This window comes from Gekko japonicus, unplaced genomic scaffold (assembly GCF_001447785.1).
Source record: "Gekko japonicus isolate JY-2015 unplaced genomic scaffold, Gekko_japonicus_V1.1 scaffold762, whole genome shotgun sequence".
In the NCBI taxonomy this organism is placed as follows: domain Eukaryota; kingdom Metazoa; phylum Chordata; class Lepidosauria; order Squamata; family Gekkonidae; genus Gekko; species Gekko japonicus.
Window position 1 is genome coordinate 307,439 of NW_015164691.1, and position 12,786 is coordinate 320,224.

The window sequence follows — 12,786 nt, forward strand, 5'->3', positions numbered from 1 at the left end:
AAGCAAAGCAGCAAAAAAAAAAACAAGCAGCTAAAAAACAAGCAGCTAAAAATAAAGGTTTTCAAAACACCTGATGTGGCACATTCACTGGCTTCACCAGAACCAGAATGAAAGAAAAACAGTATCAGGGAGGATTACATCAAGTGAACCAGAACCGAGCCGTTCAGTTAATGTCGGCTGAACCAGTTACTGGCCTGAACTGGAACAACTTCAATTGTAGGTGAACCTGAACTAGAACTGAACCCAGAAAGTTAATGGTTGGAATACCTGGATAAAACTAGACCACAGAAGCAAAAACTGAGCTGGGCTACAATAGGAAGTCTGTGTACTTCCACTGGCAAGCACTTGATTCACTGTAATTAATAACAGCATTGTGTTCTGGAGCAGATTACTTCTAAATATGTTCTGAAACCTACGTCAACATTAATTACTCTGCGAGGTCAGCAATGAGGGGAAGATAAGGCCATTCCTCACTTCTCCAATCAAGAACAACCTTGGTACACATGAAAATGCGACACCAATTTCTGCACAATTGCTTGTACTAAATTAAGCAGACATTGTAAAGGCTGGCAAGGGGAGGGGGAAGCCAATTTGGGGAGACGGAAAGGATGAGACCACACGGGGGGGGGGGAATAGGGAGATAGGAAATCTGATGATGTCAAGCAAGTCTCTTGGAAATGAGTAGCTGGTCATGCATCAAACAAGCCCAATTGAATAAACCAAGTGCTGCAGAAAATGACAGCAGCAGTGGCATTAATATAAATATTGATATTAATGTCAGCAAGCATGGTAGCCAGACAGTGGGGTGACTCAGAATTCAAACTGACCAGCACATGGAAATATATAACTTGCCAGTGTGTAGGCCTGCCCAGTGACCTTCAGAGCCACAGAGACAGAACTATTGTATTTTCCTTTTAATGGAGGCAATGTCCCACCATAGGGTTGCCAGGTCTTACCTGGTTGCTGGTGGGTGGGCGGGTCCAGTCTTCTCCTGGGAGTCTTTTTGCACGCATGCCACACTGATGTCATCCAGAGGTGACATTCTTGCGCAGGGCACATCAGGTGGGACACTCTAGCATTTGGGCAAAAAACCCTATTGTCACCATAGAGTTTTTGCTCAAATGCTAGTGTGTCCCCTGCACGATGTACCTGGCATGATGACATCACCTCTGGGTGATGCCATCATGGCAGGCACATTGGGCAGGATGGGGCTGTTCGGGGGCAGGGCTCCACCGCCCCCATCGGGGAGATGGCAACCCTACCCCACAACCACAGCAGTTTACCACAATTACAGTGATAGCCCATCTGGCCCACATGTCCTAGTGTCAAATGGAAGGCTACCATGTTACAGATGAAGCTCAGGGCTGTGTACATTAAAGATAAGCCTGAGTGGCAGCTCTTGGCAAATCTTCTATAGAGAATGAGAAGGTTATTAGGGACAGACACACATTCAGTTAGCAAGGAAAGTATGGACCTGTCAGTCATACCATACTCCCTTTGAATAAAGAGCAAGACAATGGCTCCCATGAAAGATTAAGGTATTTTCTGCCAAGGCTAGCAAAAATCCACAATTAATCTGAGACTGTGCAAAAATGACACAATTCAACCATTCTCCTGAGGCTGGAGTAGGACAGTTCTCCACTGCATAGACATTTCCAAAACATCTGGCTAGCCCGTTTTTCAACATGCCAAACCACAAAGATGCCATCAATTTCATCAAGAGACTTTTCCATATCCTAGTTAGACCTTGCTGCCAGGAAACTGTTTCTTCAGCGTTTCATCCTCTTATGCCTTATTTAAAATCCTGTCTGCTCTGAACTGTCCTTAGCAGCTCATTTGCTGTCTTCACGAGCATTCAATAACTATGGCTCATTCTGCTGTTGCCACAGTTTAGTATATTCATTATCATCTCTTTCTCCCCTCCCCCCAACTCTTTAGCTTTCTCTTAGTTGTGCTCAGTCAACATCTTTCTGGGACTAAAATGGCCAGGTGTAGACATGCCACTTCAGTTTTCAATCTGATAACAAAGGCAGCAAACACTGATGTTTTCTTGTTGTGGAATTTAGCAGAAATAGCAGAATAGCAGGACTATGCTCGTGCAGCTCAGTTATGAGTGGGGGAATGGGCTTGTGAGATACTTGTTCAAATCCAAAGCATCCCATCTGTTAGTCTGTTTTCTCCACTATTATCTTTACCTCCTCTTCTAGCAACCTGGCAGTTCACCTAAAAAGCTTCTTTGACTGACCATGCTATGTTAGACTAGTCATCTACATGATAAAAGTAGCTTTTAGAGACATAAAAATTCAACCTAAACAATCATTGAGCATAGAGCAAAGATGTCCCATGGAAAAATCTTTTCATCAGAATGCTGCCAAGATTGCACATTACATTAAATCAAGGCTGGTTTAAACATAGAATTTTGAATGCGCTCTCCTTAGCATGTAGCAAACCTTCTGAGTGGGAAAAGGTAGTGCTGGTGGCAAGGTTTCACTCCGAAGTCATCAGTATATTATAGGCTACCTTTAAATCCAAATGATCAAGACTTCAGCTGAAATAAAATGAAAGGACTGCAGGGATTGCTACTACAGATGCGAAGAGAAGTATCACTTCTCAAAGAGTATAATGTCTCAGAACTCAAAAAGGTAAGGCTTAACTCATTATGAAATGCTATTCAAGCAGACAGACATACACACATCATCACACCTCCATTTCTTTGAGAACAGGATGGTCTTCTATTCCTGGGAAGAGGACCCTCATGGCATAGGTGCGATAGTCCAAGAAGGGGATCCCAGCCCCATCCAAGTCATTGGTCAGCTCATGGATATCAGTCTGCAGCTCAGCAAAGGCTGGAAAGGGGAGGGAAAAAAACAGATTAAGACACCAGTTCCCAGCCTAGCTGATCAATGGGGTGTGGCTCAGTGGTAGAACAGTTGCTTTGCAATTGCATGCACAAGGTCCCTCATTCAATACCAGCAGTCTCCAGTTAAAGGGATCATGTGGTAGGTGATGTGGAAGACCTGAGACCCCGGAGAGCTGCTGTTAGTCAAAATAAATGATACTGACTGTCACAGACCAATAATCTGACTCAGTATATGGCAGTTTAATGTGCTGAACAGTTTGCAGAGCTAATCCTGCCCATAAGGACCAAAGCCTTGGCCTGCCATAACAATATGCCTAGCTTTATTTAGAGATCAAAAGGAACAAAATACACATTAAACTACTGGATTCTCATCCCACTATAGCGAAAGGAAAACCAAACTATATGCAGGTGAAATGGCCTCTTTGGAATTACATAGCAGGAGTAGGAGAGGCAGAGAGAGAAACCGAGATGACCCGAATTACAGAAACTGGATTGGAAGGGACTCCTCCAACGACACCTTGTCCAACCTCCTGGTCCTGTAGCATAGCTGGCAGACAAGTGTGCAGCCTGAAGGCTAGGACTTTGGTGCAGAATTGACTTTCTCCCTATGCATATAAAAGGGCAGTGAGAATGACAAAATGCAGCCAGAGATTTTTTTTTTTTCAAAGAGAGCGCTGGAGAAGAAAAAATGTCCTCATTTTATTTTGATATCACATCTTGCAGACAGAGCAAGAAGTTTGTGGACTACTGCTGGATGAGGTTGGGAGGAGGCTAGAAACAGCTCCCTGTACCTTTAATTGCGCCTACAAAGGGAAGCAGGTTGTTTGTGTGCAAGTTCCTGTGCTTTACAAGCAAAGGAAAAAATGGGGGGGGAGAGAGAAAAAAATCAAATTAATGGCACTTTAAAGGAAGCTGGAAGCAGCAGAGGGCTGTAGGCTGATCATTTTGATGAGAAAAAACAAACCGTCAGCTTGAAAGGCACACTATCTTATCTGTAACTAGTGGGACTAGAAAAGAGAAAAGGCAGAGAAGATATTGCGGCTTTTAATTAAAAGCAGATCCTTTTATCTGCCAGCTGTGGAAGACAAGGCGAAATCCCCTCCATGCGCTCCCTCCCTCCCTCCCTTTCCAATCCTCTCTGTCACTATTTCTATCTACAGGGCTATTTTTTCCACTTCCCCCTTTTTTATTATCTCATTTTAGGTGCCCGCTTCTGTTGCAGCCTCTGGGCCAACTTGGAGTTGGCAGGGTCACAGCCCCAGGCACTGGCGTGTGGTGATAATGGGCAATTAGGTTTTATCAGCAGGATCAGAAGCGGCATTCTGTCCAATTTCTCAGCATCTGTCTGTCACATAATGAGAGACCCACAGCCTTTTGCAGGCAGGTTCCTCTCTCGGCTCCTCTCTTCGCTTCAAACTTTTCCTCTTAAGAAGAAATCTCACTAACGTCCCTCAAACGGTATGAAATATAAATAAACCACCGGCAATAAAACTATTTTACCTGCCCTTATTCCATTCCCAAAAGGCAACCCATGGGAAGAGGGTCCAACTTTGCAGCGGCCCCAGGATTGCCAGTGCTCCTGGATTGCCTCAAACACTTCCTGGCAAAGAATCAGCTTAGTCACTGGCTACCCATGGGGGGGGGCGGGGGGGGGGGGGGGAGTTTGCACAAGCCCAACCTGTATGTGGTAGAGGGTGTTCACTCTCCACTGCTTGTCACATATTTTACCTATAACATTCTGGCTTTGATCCTAATCCTTACTTCCCATGTGCTCCTCTTCGACTACTGCAGAGGCAGTCCTTTGTCGTGCAGCACTAGGTGCCCCGGCACTAAGTGCTTTGTCACTCATTGGAAAGTGCAGGTCTTGTATGAGTGGAAGCTCCTAGAGCCAACGAAATGTGCTCCACAGCTGAGGACCGCCTTTATGGCAAAAATAAATAAATATATAAAGGCACAGTGCACACAGAAGCAAGGGTTAGGATCCAAGCCAATGACAGCCAATCATATTAACACAGTGACTACCCAACTACAGCACTAGGACCTAAGAACACAGAACACAACATGAATGAGTAGATACAGGCACCAAATCATGTAATGATGTTTTCCATGTAATGATATGCTCAGATTTCAGTTGATTTCAGTATCCGTACTGCAATATGTGGTTGAGATTTTAATAGGGTTCTTAATCCTACAACTGATAGGAATGTTCTCCACAAGACTAAGTCAAAGTCATAACCAATGTTGTCGTCTTTTTTTATGCAGGACCTGGGGCTCCAGGATACATGGGGTCCTGATTCATCCTTTTGTCATGGACCCTGCTTTATATATTCCCCATCAGATATTACGTTAGATGGCTTTACTATTACAATGAGCTCCCTTTTGGGAACAAAAAAGGCTGATATGAAAACATGAGTGTAGCCGGATGAATAACACTTGTGGAGTAAGACTGTGGCAGCCCCCCCCCCCCTGTTGCTCATAAGTAAGTGGGGGAGCAATCCTAAACAAGTCTGCTCAGAAGTAAGTCCCATGTTATTCAGTGGGGCTTACTCCCTGGCAAGTGCATTTACGACTGCAGCCTGGAACAGTTCCAGTGGGTCTGTCACTGTCATGTATAGTTTAAACCTAAGAATGAGCCCTTGGAATATTCTTTCAGCAGTTACAGCAACACGTGCCAAGACGATAACAAAGCAGGAGCTTTAAGCTGCAACCCACAGACTTCTTATATCGGAGTACGGAACTTAATCCCACTAAAGCCATGAAGCAATCCATGGATTGCAGCCTTCGTGTTAAATTATAAAATCCTTAAACACCTTTGCCATGGCAGGTTTCATTAGAGAGAAACCATCCATAAAACAAGTTTATTCTAAGAAATACTTAATATAGCTTATGTTATAATGTCCAGTAAAAAAAAAAGTCCGTGGGATTTAACACAGGAAAAAAATGTATATGCAAATCTCAGTGGGGGAAGAAACCAATAAAGGGGAAAATACAACCTTTGAAAAGATGTATTTTTCCAGGTAGCAGAAATGTTTGTAACATTCTCAGTATACTCTATCACACTGCTGTTTTGTTTTGAAATCACTTATTTATTTATTTACTTAATTTATACCCTGACTTTCTCCCCAATGGGGACCCAAAGAGGCTTACATTGTTCTATCCATCTTATCCTTACAACAACCCTGTAAGTTACATTAAAAACATAAGAGAAGCCAGTGTTGGATCAGGCCAATGGCCCACCCAGTCCAACACTCTGTCACACAGTGGCCAAAAATACCAGGTGCCATCAGGAGGTCCAAAGCCACCCAGCAAGCTTCCATGGCAGAGCAAGGATTCAAATCTGGGTCTTACAGATCCTAGTCTGACAGTCTCACCACTAGACCACACTAACTCTCTCAGTCACGAGTATTGGCATAGAAACAATGTTGTTGTCTCAGTACCTAAATCTTGTGGTATAGCAGAAGGTTCTTAGAAACTGGGGAAACAAAGAAAGAAGAGGGAATACATCCTACTGAAGGGGTTGGGCTAAAATGAATATATTTGATAAAGAAACTTCAGCACAGACCATGGAACACAGAGAAAGAAAAATGGGCCAGATGGGCTTACCTTCCTTGCACTCCAAGGCCACGCGGGATTCCAGGTTGTCCATCTGCAGTTGCAAACGTTTGAGAGTGCGATCAGCATCTCGGGACTTCCGTTTGTATGCAATAAGGACAATTATGATGATGAGCAAGAGAAGGCCCCCACCCCCACCAATGCCAATGATGGCTGGGAGGGTCAACAAGTTGTCTGAGTAGATCTGCAGCGTCCCTGGTGAGAACTCAAAGCCACCAGCCTTGATCTGGAAGACATGGAGAGAGAAAACCGTCAAATATTAGTGGCTATCATGTTGCCATTTACCAACAGCACCTATTTGGAACTGAAACAAGAGGGGGGCAAGAACTGAGCAGCACGTTATTGAGGATGCTAATTATCAGTCGATGATCCCAGGCAGTGTTCCCTCTAAGCTGAGTTAGTGTGAGCTAGCTCACAGTTTTTTATCCTCTGGCTCACACATTTTTGTCTTAGCTCAGGAAGGATGGCTCCAGAGCATACTAATTTATGCAGTAGCCAAATCGCTCGCTCACAGCTTTAATGCCAGTAGCTCACAAAGTAGAATTTTTCCTCACAAGACTCCACAGCTTAGAGGGAGCATTGATCCCAAGGCACTGATAGCTAAGAAGAGATATGGGGATGTTTGCTCCTCTTGCTTACAAAAAGGGAGGGAGGGATGTGGCCAGTAAGTGATGAGGAGGACAACTGAGACACATGCCAGAAAAGGAATGTCAAGGAAGGGCATTCTCAGACTAGAGGAGCCTGTATTGTGGCTCACAGGACCTATGCCCTAGGTCAGTGTTCTTAAGGCTGCCCTTTTTGCTGCCTTTTGGAAGGACCTACTACACAGATATCAAGGGTGCAGCCCCCTTCTTCTCTTTGTACATTTGCAGACAACAGTAGCATGACAGCAAAGGGAAGTCACTTATAGTGATGCAGAATGTTCCTCCATGGCTCAGATATTTGGCTTTTTCCTCCTAGTGCTTGGCTTGTGTTTTCCCTACCCAACTTTCTTGGTCTGCTGCTCACTGTCCTTGACAGTGGTGAGGTCATAAGTCTTGCTGCCCCATTGGTGTAAGCAGCCATTGCAGAGGCTTAGCCGTGTTAGTCTGCTACAGGCTCTCCTTAAAGACTTATTCGTTTATTATAGCAGTTTTCAGGAGTCGGAGCCCATTTCATTAGATGTGCAAAGCATTGCATTCAGTTGGCAGAAATATTTATACCTAGAGTGACAAACAGCAAAAGGGAGGGGGAAAGGGTTTGCCAGATCCCCACCTCCAGCAGAGGACAGAGACCTCAGTGGAGTAGAATGCCATAAAGTCTACCTTCCAAAGCATCCATTTTCTCCAGGGGAACTGAGCTCTGTAATCTGGAAATAAACTGCAATTCCAGGGAATCCCCAGGTCCTGCCTGGAACTTGGCATCCCTAGTAGGGAATGACGGAGAAATACTATGCAGAAAGGACAAAAAGCCCAGTTTCCTGGGACAAGATGTAAGGAGTGCAAGGAGTGCATATTTTACACTCAAGTATCTAGTGAGAGGAAGATGCTAGATCAGGGGTGGCAAACATATGGCCCATGGGCCGGAACAGCCCCAGCCCAGAGCTTTAATCTGGCCCGTGGCTCTCTTCTCTCCCCCCCTCCCCACCCCCACTTGTCCTTGCCCTTCTGAGCTGCCTCTGAGTGCAAAGAGCAGAGGGCGGGGCTGCTGACCTTCCCTCGTCTTTGCTGACTTCTCCTGTGCCCAAGTGGGTCTGCTAAGAGTTATTTATTTACTGAAGTTTTCTGGCTGAGGGGGAGGGGGCTTGGTTGCAAATGTTGTACTTCCAAGTGGAGGCTTTTCTCTTGCATTCATTCAGTAAAGGAATCAGGTGAGTCTGTCCCTGGCACCTCCAATTAAAAGGACCAGGCTGTGGCTTATTATGAAACAGACTTTAGTCTGAGACCCTGGAGAGCCACTGCCACTCTGAGTAGACCTGGGGGGGGGGGAAGCCTGCAATGCCCAGCCATTCCATATTTTCCCCTGGGTCCTAGGCTCCGAGTACTGACTGTTAGACAAGGCTGGGGACAGGGTTTTCTCCCCATTCCAGGCAGTACGGGAGCATCAGCCCAGTGCTGCACTGCATCTTTAACTGCGTTTGTCTGTGTCCTTTTTGTCTCCACTACTGGGTATTACATTTTATGACAAACATGGCCCGGCCCAACAAGGTCCCATTTATGTAAGATCCAGCACTTATAACAAATGAGTTCGACACCCCAGCACTAGATGTTTTCTTTTGCCAGCATCTACAGAGGCACAGATATGCTCTCAACAGGAAAGGTAAATGTAAGGGGTGAATCCCTGTCAGCACTCTCTGTTACCCATATATCTCATTAGATTTGATTTAATGAGTCCAATAAATCATTAAAATAAAAAATAAAATAAAATACCCCTGAAATCTGCCATGGCACAGGCTCCTTCTCCTAGGAATGTCGCCAGCACTTGAAACTTTTTCCAGCTGATGGCCTCTGCTGTCCCATGGAGACAGCAGAGCAGGGGAAATGTTACCATTAACTAGTAGGAAAATGACACCTGCCTTACTAGGTGCCTTGCTGGTTTTTTTTTTAAGTAAAGGACAGCCTATCGGTATAAGTGGTTAATCTAGCCTTACTAGGCGTATCCCAAGAATTGCAAGAAAATCTGTCTTCCAGTTAGCACTGTCTGCTGCCCCAGAAGGAAGCAAATACAACAGTGGGAAAAGAAAAGGGCTGGCCACTGCAGGGTTACACCTCACGCAGCCTGTCCGAAAGATTACAAAGAGGTCCGATGGGAGGCAGACACATGCTGGTATGCTGTTGATGCCTGCAAGGAGAAGGCAGCGAGTTTGATGTCTTATTCAAGCAACATTACAATAACAGATGGGATGCAAAGTGCATTCCCTGATGGATGAGGCGCCTGGAGGAGGAAATGTTTTGGGTCCCTTTCAAAGACCCAAGGCCATGCTGAGCCCCAGAGTGCATTAGAATTGCTTTGCTGCAGCCTAATAGACAACAAATCCTATTTTAACACATTCAGGGAAAAGAAGCTAGGGAAGCAGGTAAACAGCATACCTTCTTTGAGTCTTAGCATTTATTTGCATTTCCCTTGTGCAAGCAATGGTTGAAATGCAGTTGTGGACAGGTTTACATTGGGACCACACAGTGTATCATTCAAACAAGAATAAAAGAACATGAAAGACACTGCAGACTGGGCCAACCTGAAAAATCAGCAGTGGCTGAACATAGCCTAATGCAAACAGGGCACAGTATCTTATTCCAAGACACTGAAAGGCCGGACAACACATCCAATTACCATATCAGATTACACAGGGAAGCCATTGAAATTCATAAACATAAACACAATTTCAACAGGAAAGAAGAGAGTTTAAAAATAAATAGGGCATGGTTTCCTGTCCTGAAAAACACAAAATGCTCTACATCTTACAATAGCACTACAGATAAGATTAGAATCTCAACGGCCAATCCATATGCAAAAGAACCTCCTCAGGAAAGCTCCTCCATTAGCCTGTCACAGCCTGGGGAACTCCTACAAGATAATGACTCAGCCCTACCCCACCTTCCTGAGTAGCGATAAATTACCTGCCTACCACTTTTCTTCTCACCTTGACACAGAGAGTACTCCATCTTTCTGTGTTATATCTCTGAGGATGCCAGTCACAGCTGCTGGCAAAACATCAGCTCCTACAATGCCAAGACCACAGCCATAGAAGCCGGGAAAATCTACAACAACTAATGGTTGAAAAAAGTCCCAAATTGCTGTGTAGATCATCTACGACTATCCTATCCTAAATATGAAGAACAGCCCCAGAGAGGGTGTGCATGAAAAACCAGAGGAACCATCCAATCCATTTGGATAGAGCACAGGTCGGGAGCGGACATATTCCTAGCTCTTGCATTGACATATCCGTGCTTGTATGCAGCATTATCCAAGTGGGCTCTCATGCTGCCTGGGGAATGACAGACCCTTGCTGTGCCTTGAGAATACACAGCTAGAACCACAGGGAAATGGCCACCGGTAACCATTCCACTCGTTCATCTCTGCAACCACATGGGAGTAGTATACCACTGCTGGGTTCCTTACACTATCCCTGGTGTTTTGGGCTTGCTTTACCTTGTTAATCTTTAGGGAGAGACAAATGTCCAGTTAAGGGTTAAATGGAACAGCAGACAAAATATGCCTGAGCTTTTTGCTCACTAGCATGGAGATAAATAGGTGTTTAATGGCAGCAGAAGTTGTAAGGAAAGCACTGGTGTTTGCCCATGCCAAATGCAATGGGTGACACAGAGCACTGTGTCGTCTACTCATGAATAGGGGAGCAGATAAGGTAGAACACAGATCCACAAAGGAGATGGAAGGCTCCATGCACTTCTGCTCAATTTCAGCATCCAGGCACATGGTCTGTAAAGGAAGCAGGACTGGTGTACGCCTCTGAACATCATTACGCAACACTCCTCCATTTTATCAGCCAAGCAAAAGCAACGTGGAGAGCTTTGTTACAGATGAATGAAAGCCACTGCTACAGAGCCACAAAGAACTCAGAATTGAAGGAGTCTGGGGGATTTCCCCCCAATTTTTGCATAAAGCTCCTTTGGAAATGTACAGGTATATGCGACTTCTAGCAGAATGTTAAGCACTAGAATCCAAAAAGTCATCATCCACTCAGTCTTACAGTACACAACAAACTTATATATCCCCCCCCCCCCGGTTCTGTTGGGATTCCCAATGCTCTGTTAACACTGGGCCAAGATATTCCAAATCCCATAACATAGTAATGCATATTTTGAGGCTCCCCTGTCCCCAAGGTTGGTTCCCTGCCCTCTGTGGTTTCCCTAGATGAAATGGAAGTAGGTAGGAGGGCCCCACTCTGGTTTCAGAACTGGGAAGGAGAGGGGGTTCTGGCATCTGCCTTCCCTGGACCAGCTGACTGTGGCCCTCTCTCTCTCTCCTTCTAGGAGCTTAGTCCCTTCCTTTCTCCCTAGCTGCATGAGGTGCCTGCCCTTTTACGGGATTCCTTGGCCACACCCCCGTCTGGCCTGTATCCAATCCCTTTCCCCTTGCTCCACCTGGAAGGGTATAAAATGAAAGGGAAGCCTTCCCTGCCTCTTCCACCTGCTGCCTGTCTCCCTGCCCTGCTCCTTCCCCTTCTCCCATCCTGGCCTTCCCCAAGTCTGGGCCTGGCCTTGCCTTCCGACCACACCCCTCCCTGCTACTGCCTGGCTCCCAGCTGCCTCCCTCTCCTGGTCTTCCTCGCTTGAGTGAGTCAGGCCCCCAGCTGTCCTCAGCTTGGGCAGGGTCCAGTCGAGACCACGTGTCAGCACCCAACACCAATTTGGTACGTAGAATCGCACAAACTCTACGCATAATTTGTTTTTATAGAACCACATGATCTTGTAGCAGAATTTGGATTTGGGAAGATCTACAGAATCTAGAGAGCAATGCATATATTCTGCACTCACTATACACTGGGATCGTATGGGCCTCTTCCAGCAAAAAAAATAAAAAATAAATGAGAAGCAGTCAGTGCCTAGTGCAAAGCTGTCACAATAAAATACAACAGGGGCCATGCCTGGCTTGCTTTACCGTCACTTTGTGCTGTCCTGTGAGGTTTGGTGACTCGCAGAGAAGTTGGGTCTCAGAAACTGTCAGGGCACAGGGAGTGTCACCAATAAGCACAGTGTAGTTTAGACGGGAATTTCCAGTTGCTGGAGGGAGCAGGTTACGGCCCTTTAAAACACAAACAAAGTGTAAGAGTTACTGGTTTTATTGCTAGGCTCTTCCCCTCAACCTTCTAGTCCACAAGAGAGGTAGATCTTTCTATTTATCCTCATTCTCTGAATAAGGCTGCCAAAGAATGAGAAACATCCCAACTCATCTTATAGGAGATATATGCCCAAGCTGACCCCAAACCGACTGCAAACCATCCTTGGCTGAAAAGGAGTGACAAAGTGATTACTTGTCTCAACGGGAGAGAGACTATTTCCCATCACCAACTCTGCCATTTTAAAGGTGTAAACCCTGCTCTAGTACATCATTACTGTCAAGATCTCTCAGCTTACAGGAAAGAAGTCCTCAATGCTCAATCCCAAACACTCCGTCCAACAATGCAACTCTGAAATTGAGAGGAGAATAACTGAAAGCTTAGGATCAAGGTTCACCCTGAATGCTTGAATTTCTGAGGAAAGAACTCTAAATCAATATCAGTATTCTCTCTCTCTCTCTTTCGTTCTAGGGCTTCCAGATACAGTTTTCTCCCTCCAGTAGTCTTGCTGGAACCTACTGGGATTCACCAGTGCATT

At 45.4% G+C, this 12,786-nt stretch overlaps 1 protein-coding gene across 1 annotated transcript in view; it reads right to left on the bottom strand.

Annotated features, from left to right (window-relative positions):
• The window catches only part of PLXNA1 (plexin A1), a 354,542-nt gene that overhangs the window by 56,770 nt on the left and 284,986 nt on the right, over positions 1-12,786 (bottom strand). Inside the window, exons 18-20 of the mRNA XM_015409413.1 lie at positions 12,071-12,214; positions 6,464-6,698; positions 2,704-2,846 (exon numbers count right to left, since the gene is read on the bottom strand). Coding sequence (XP_015264899.1) covers positions 2,704-2,846; positions 6,464-6,698; positions 12,071-12,214 — 522 coding nt within the window. The remainder of the gene's footprint in view (positions 1-2,703; positions 2,847-6,463; positions 6,699-12,070; positions 12,215-12,786) is intronic.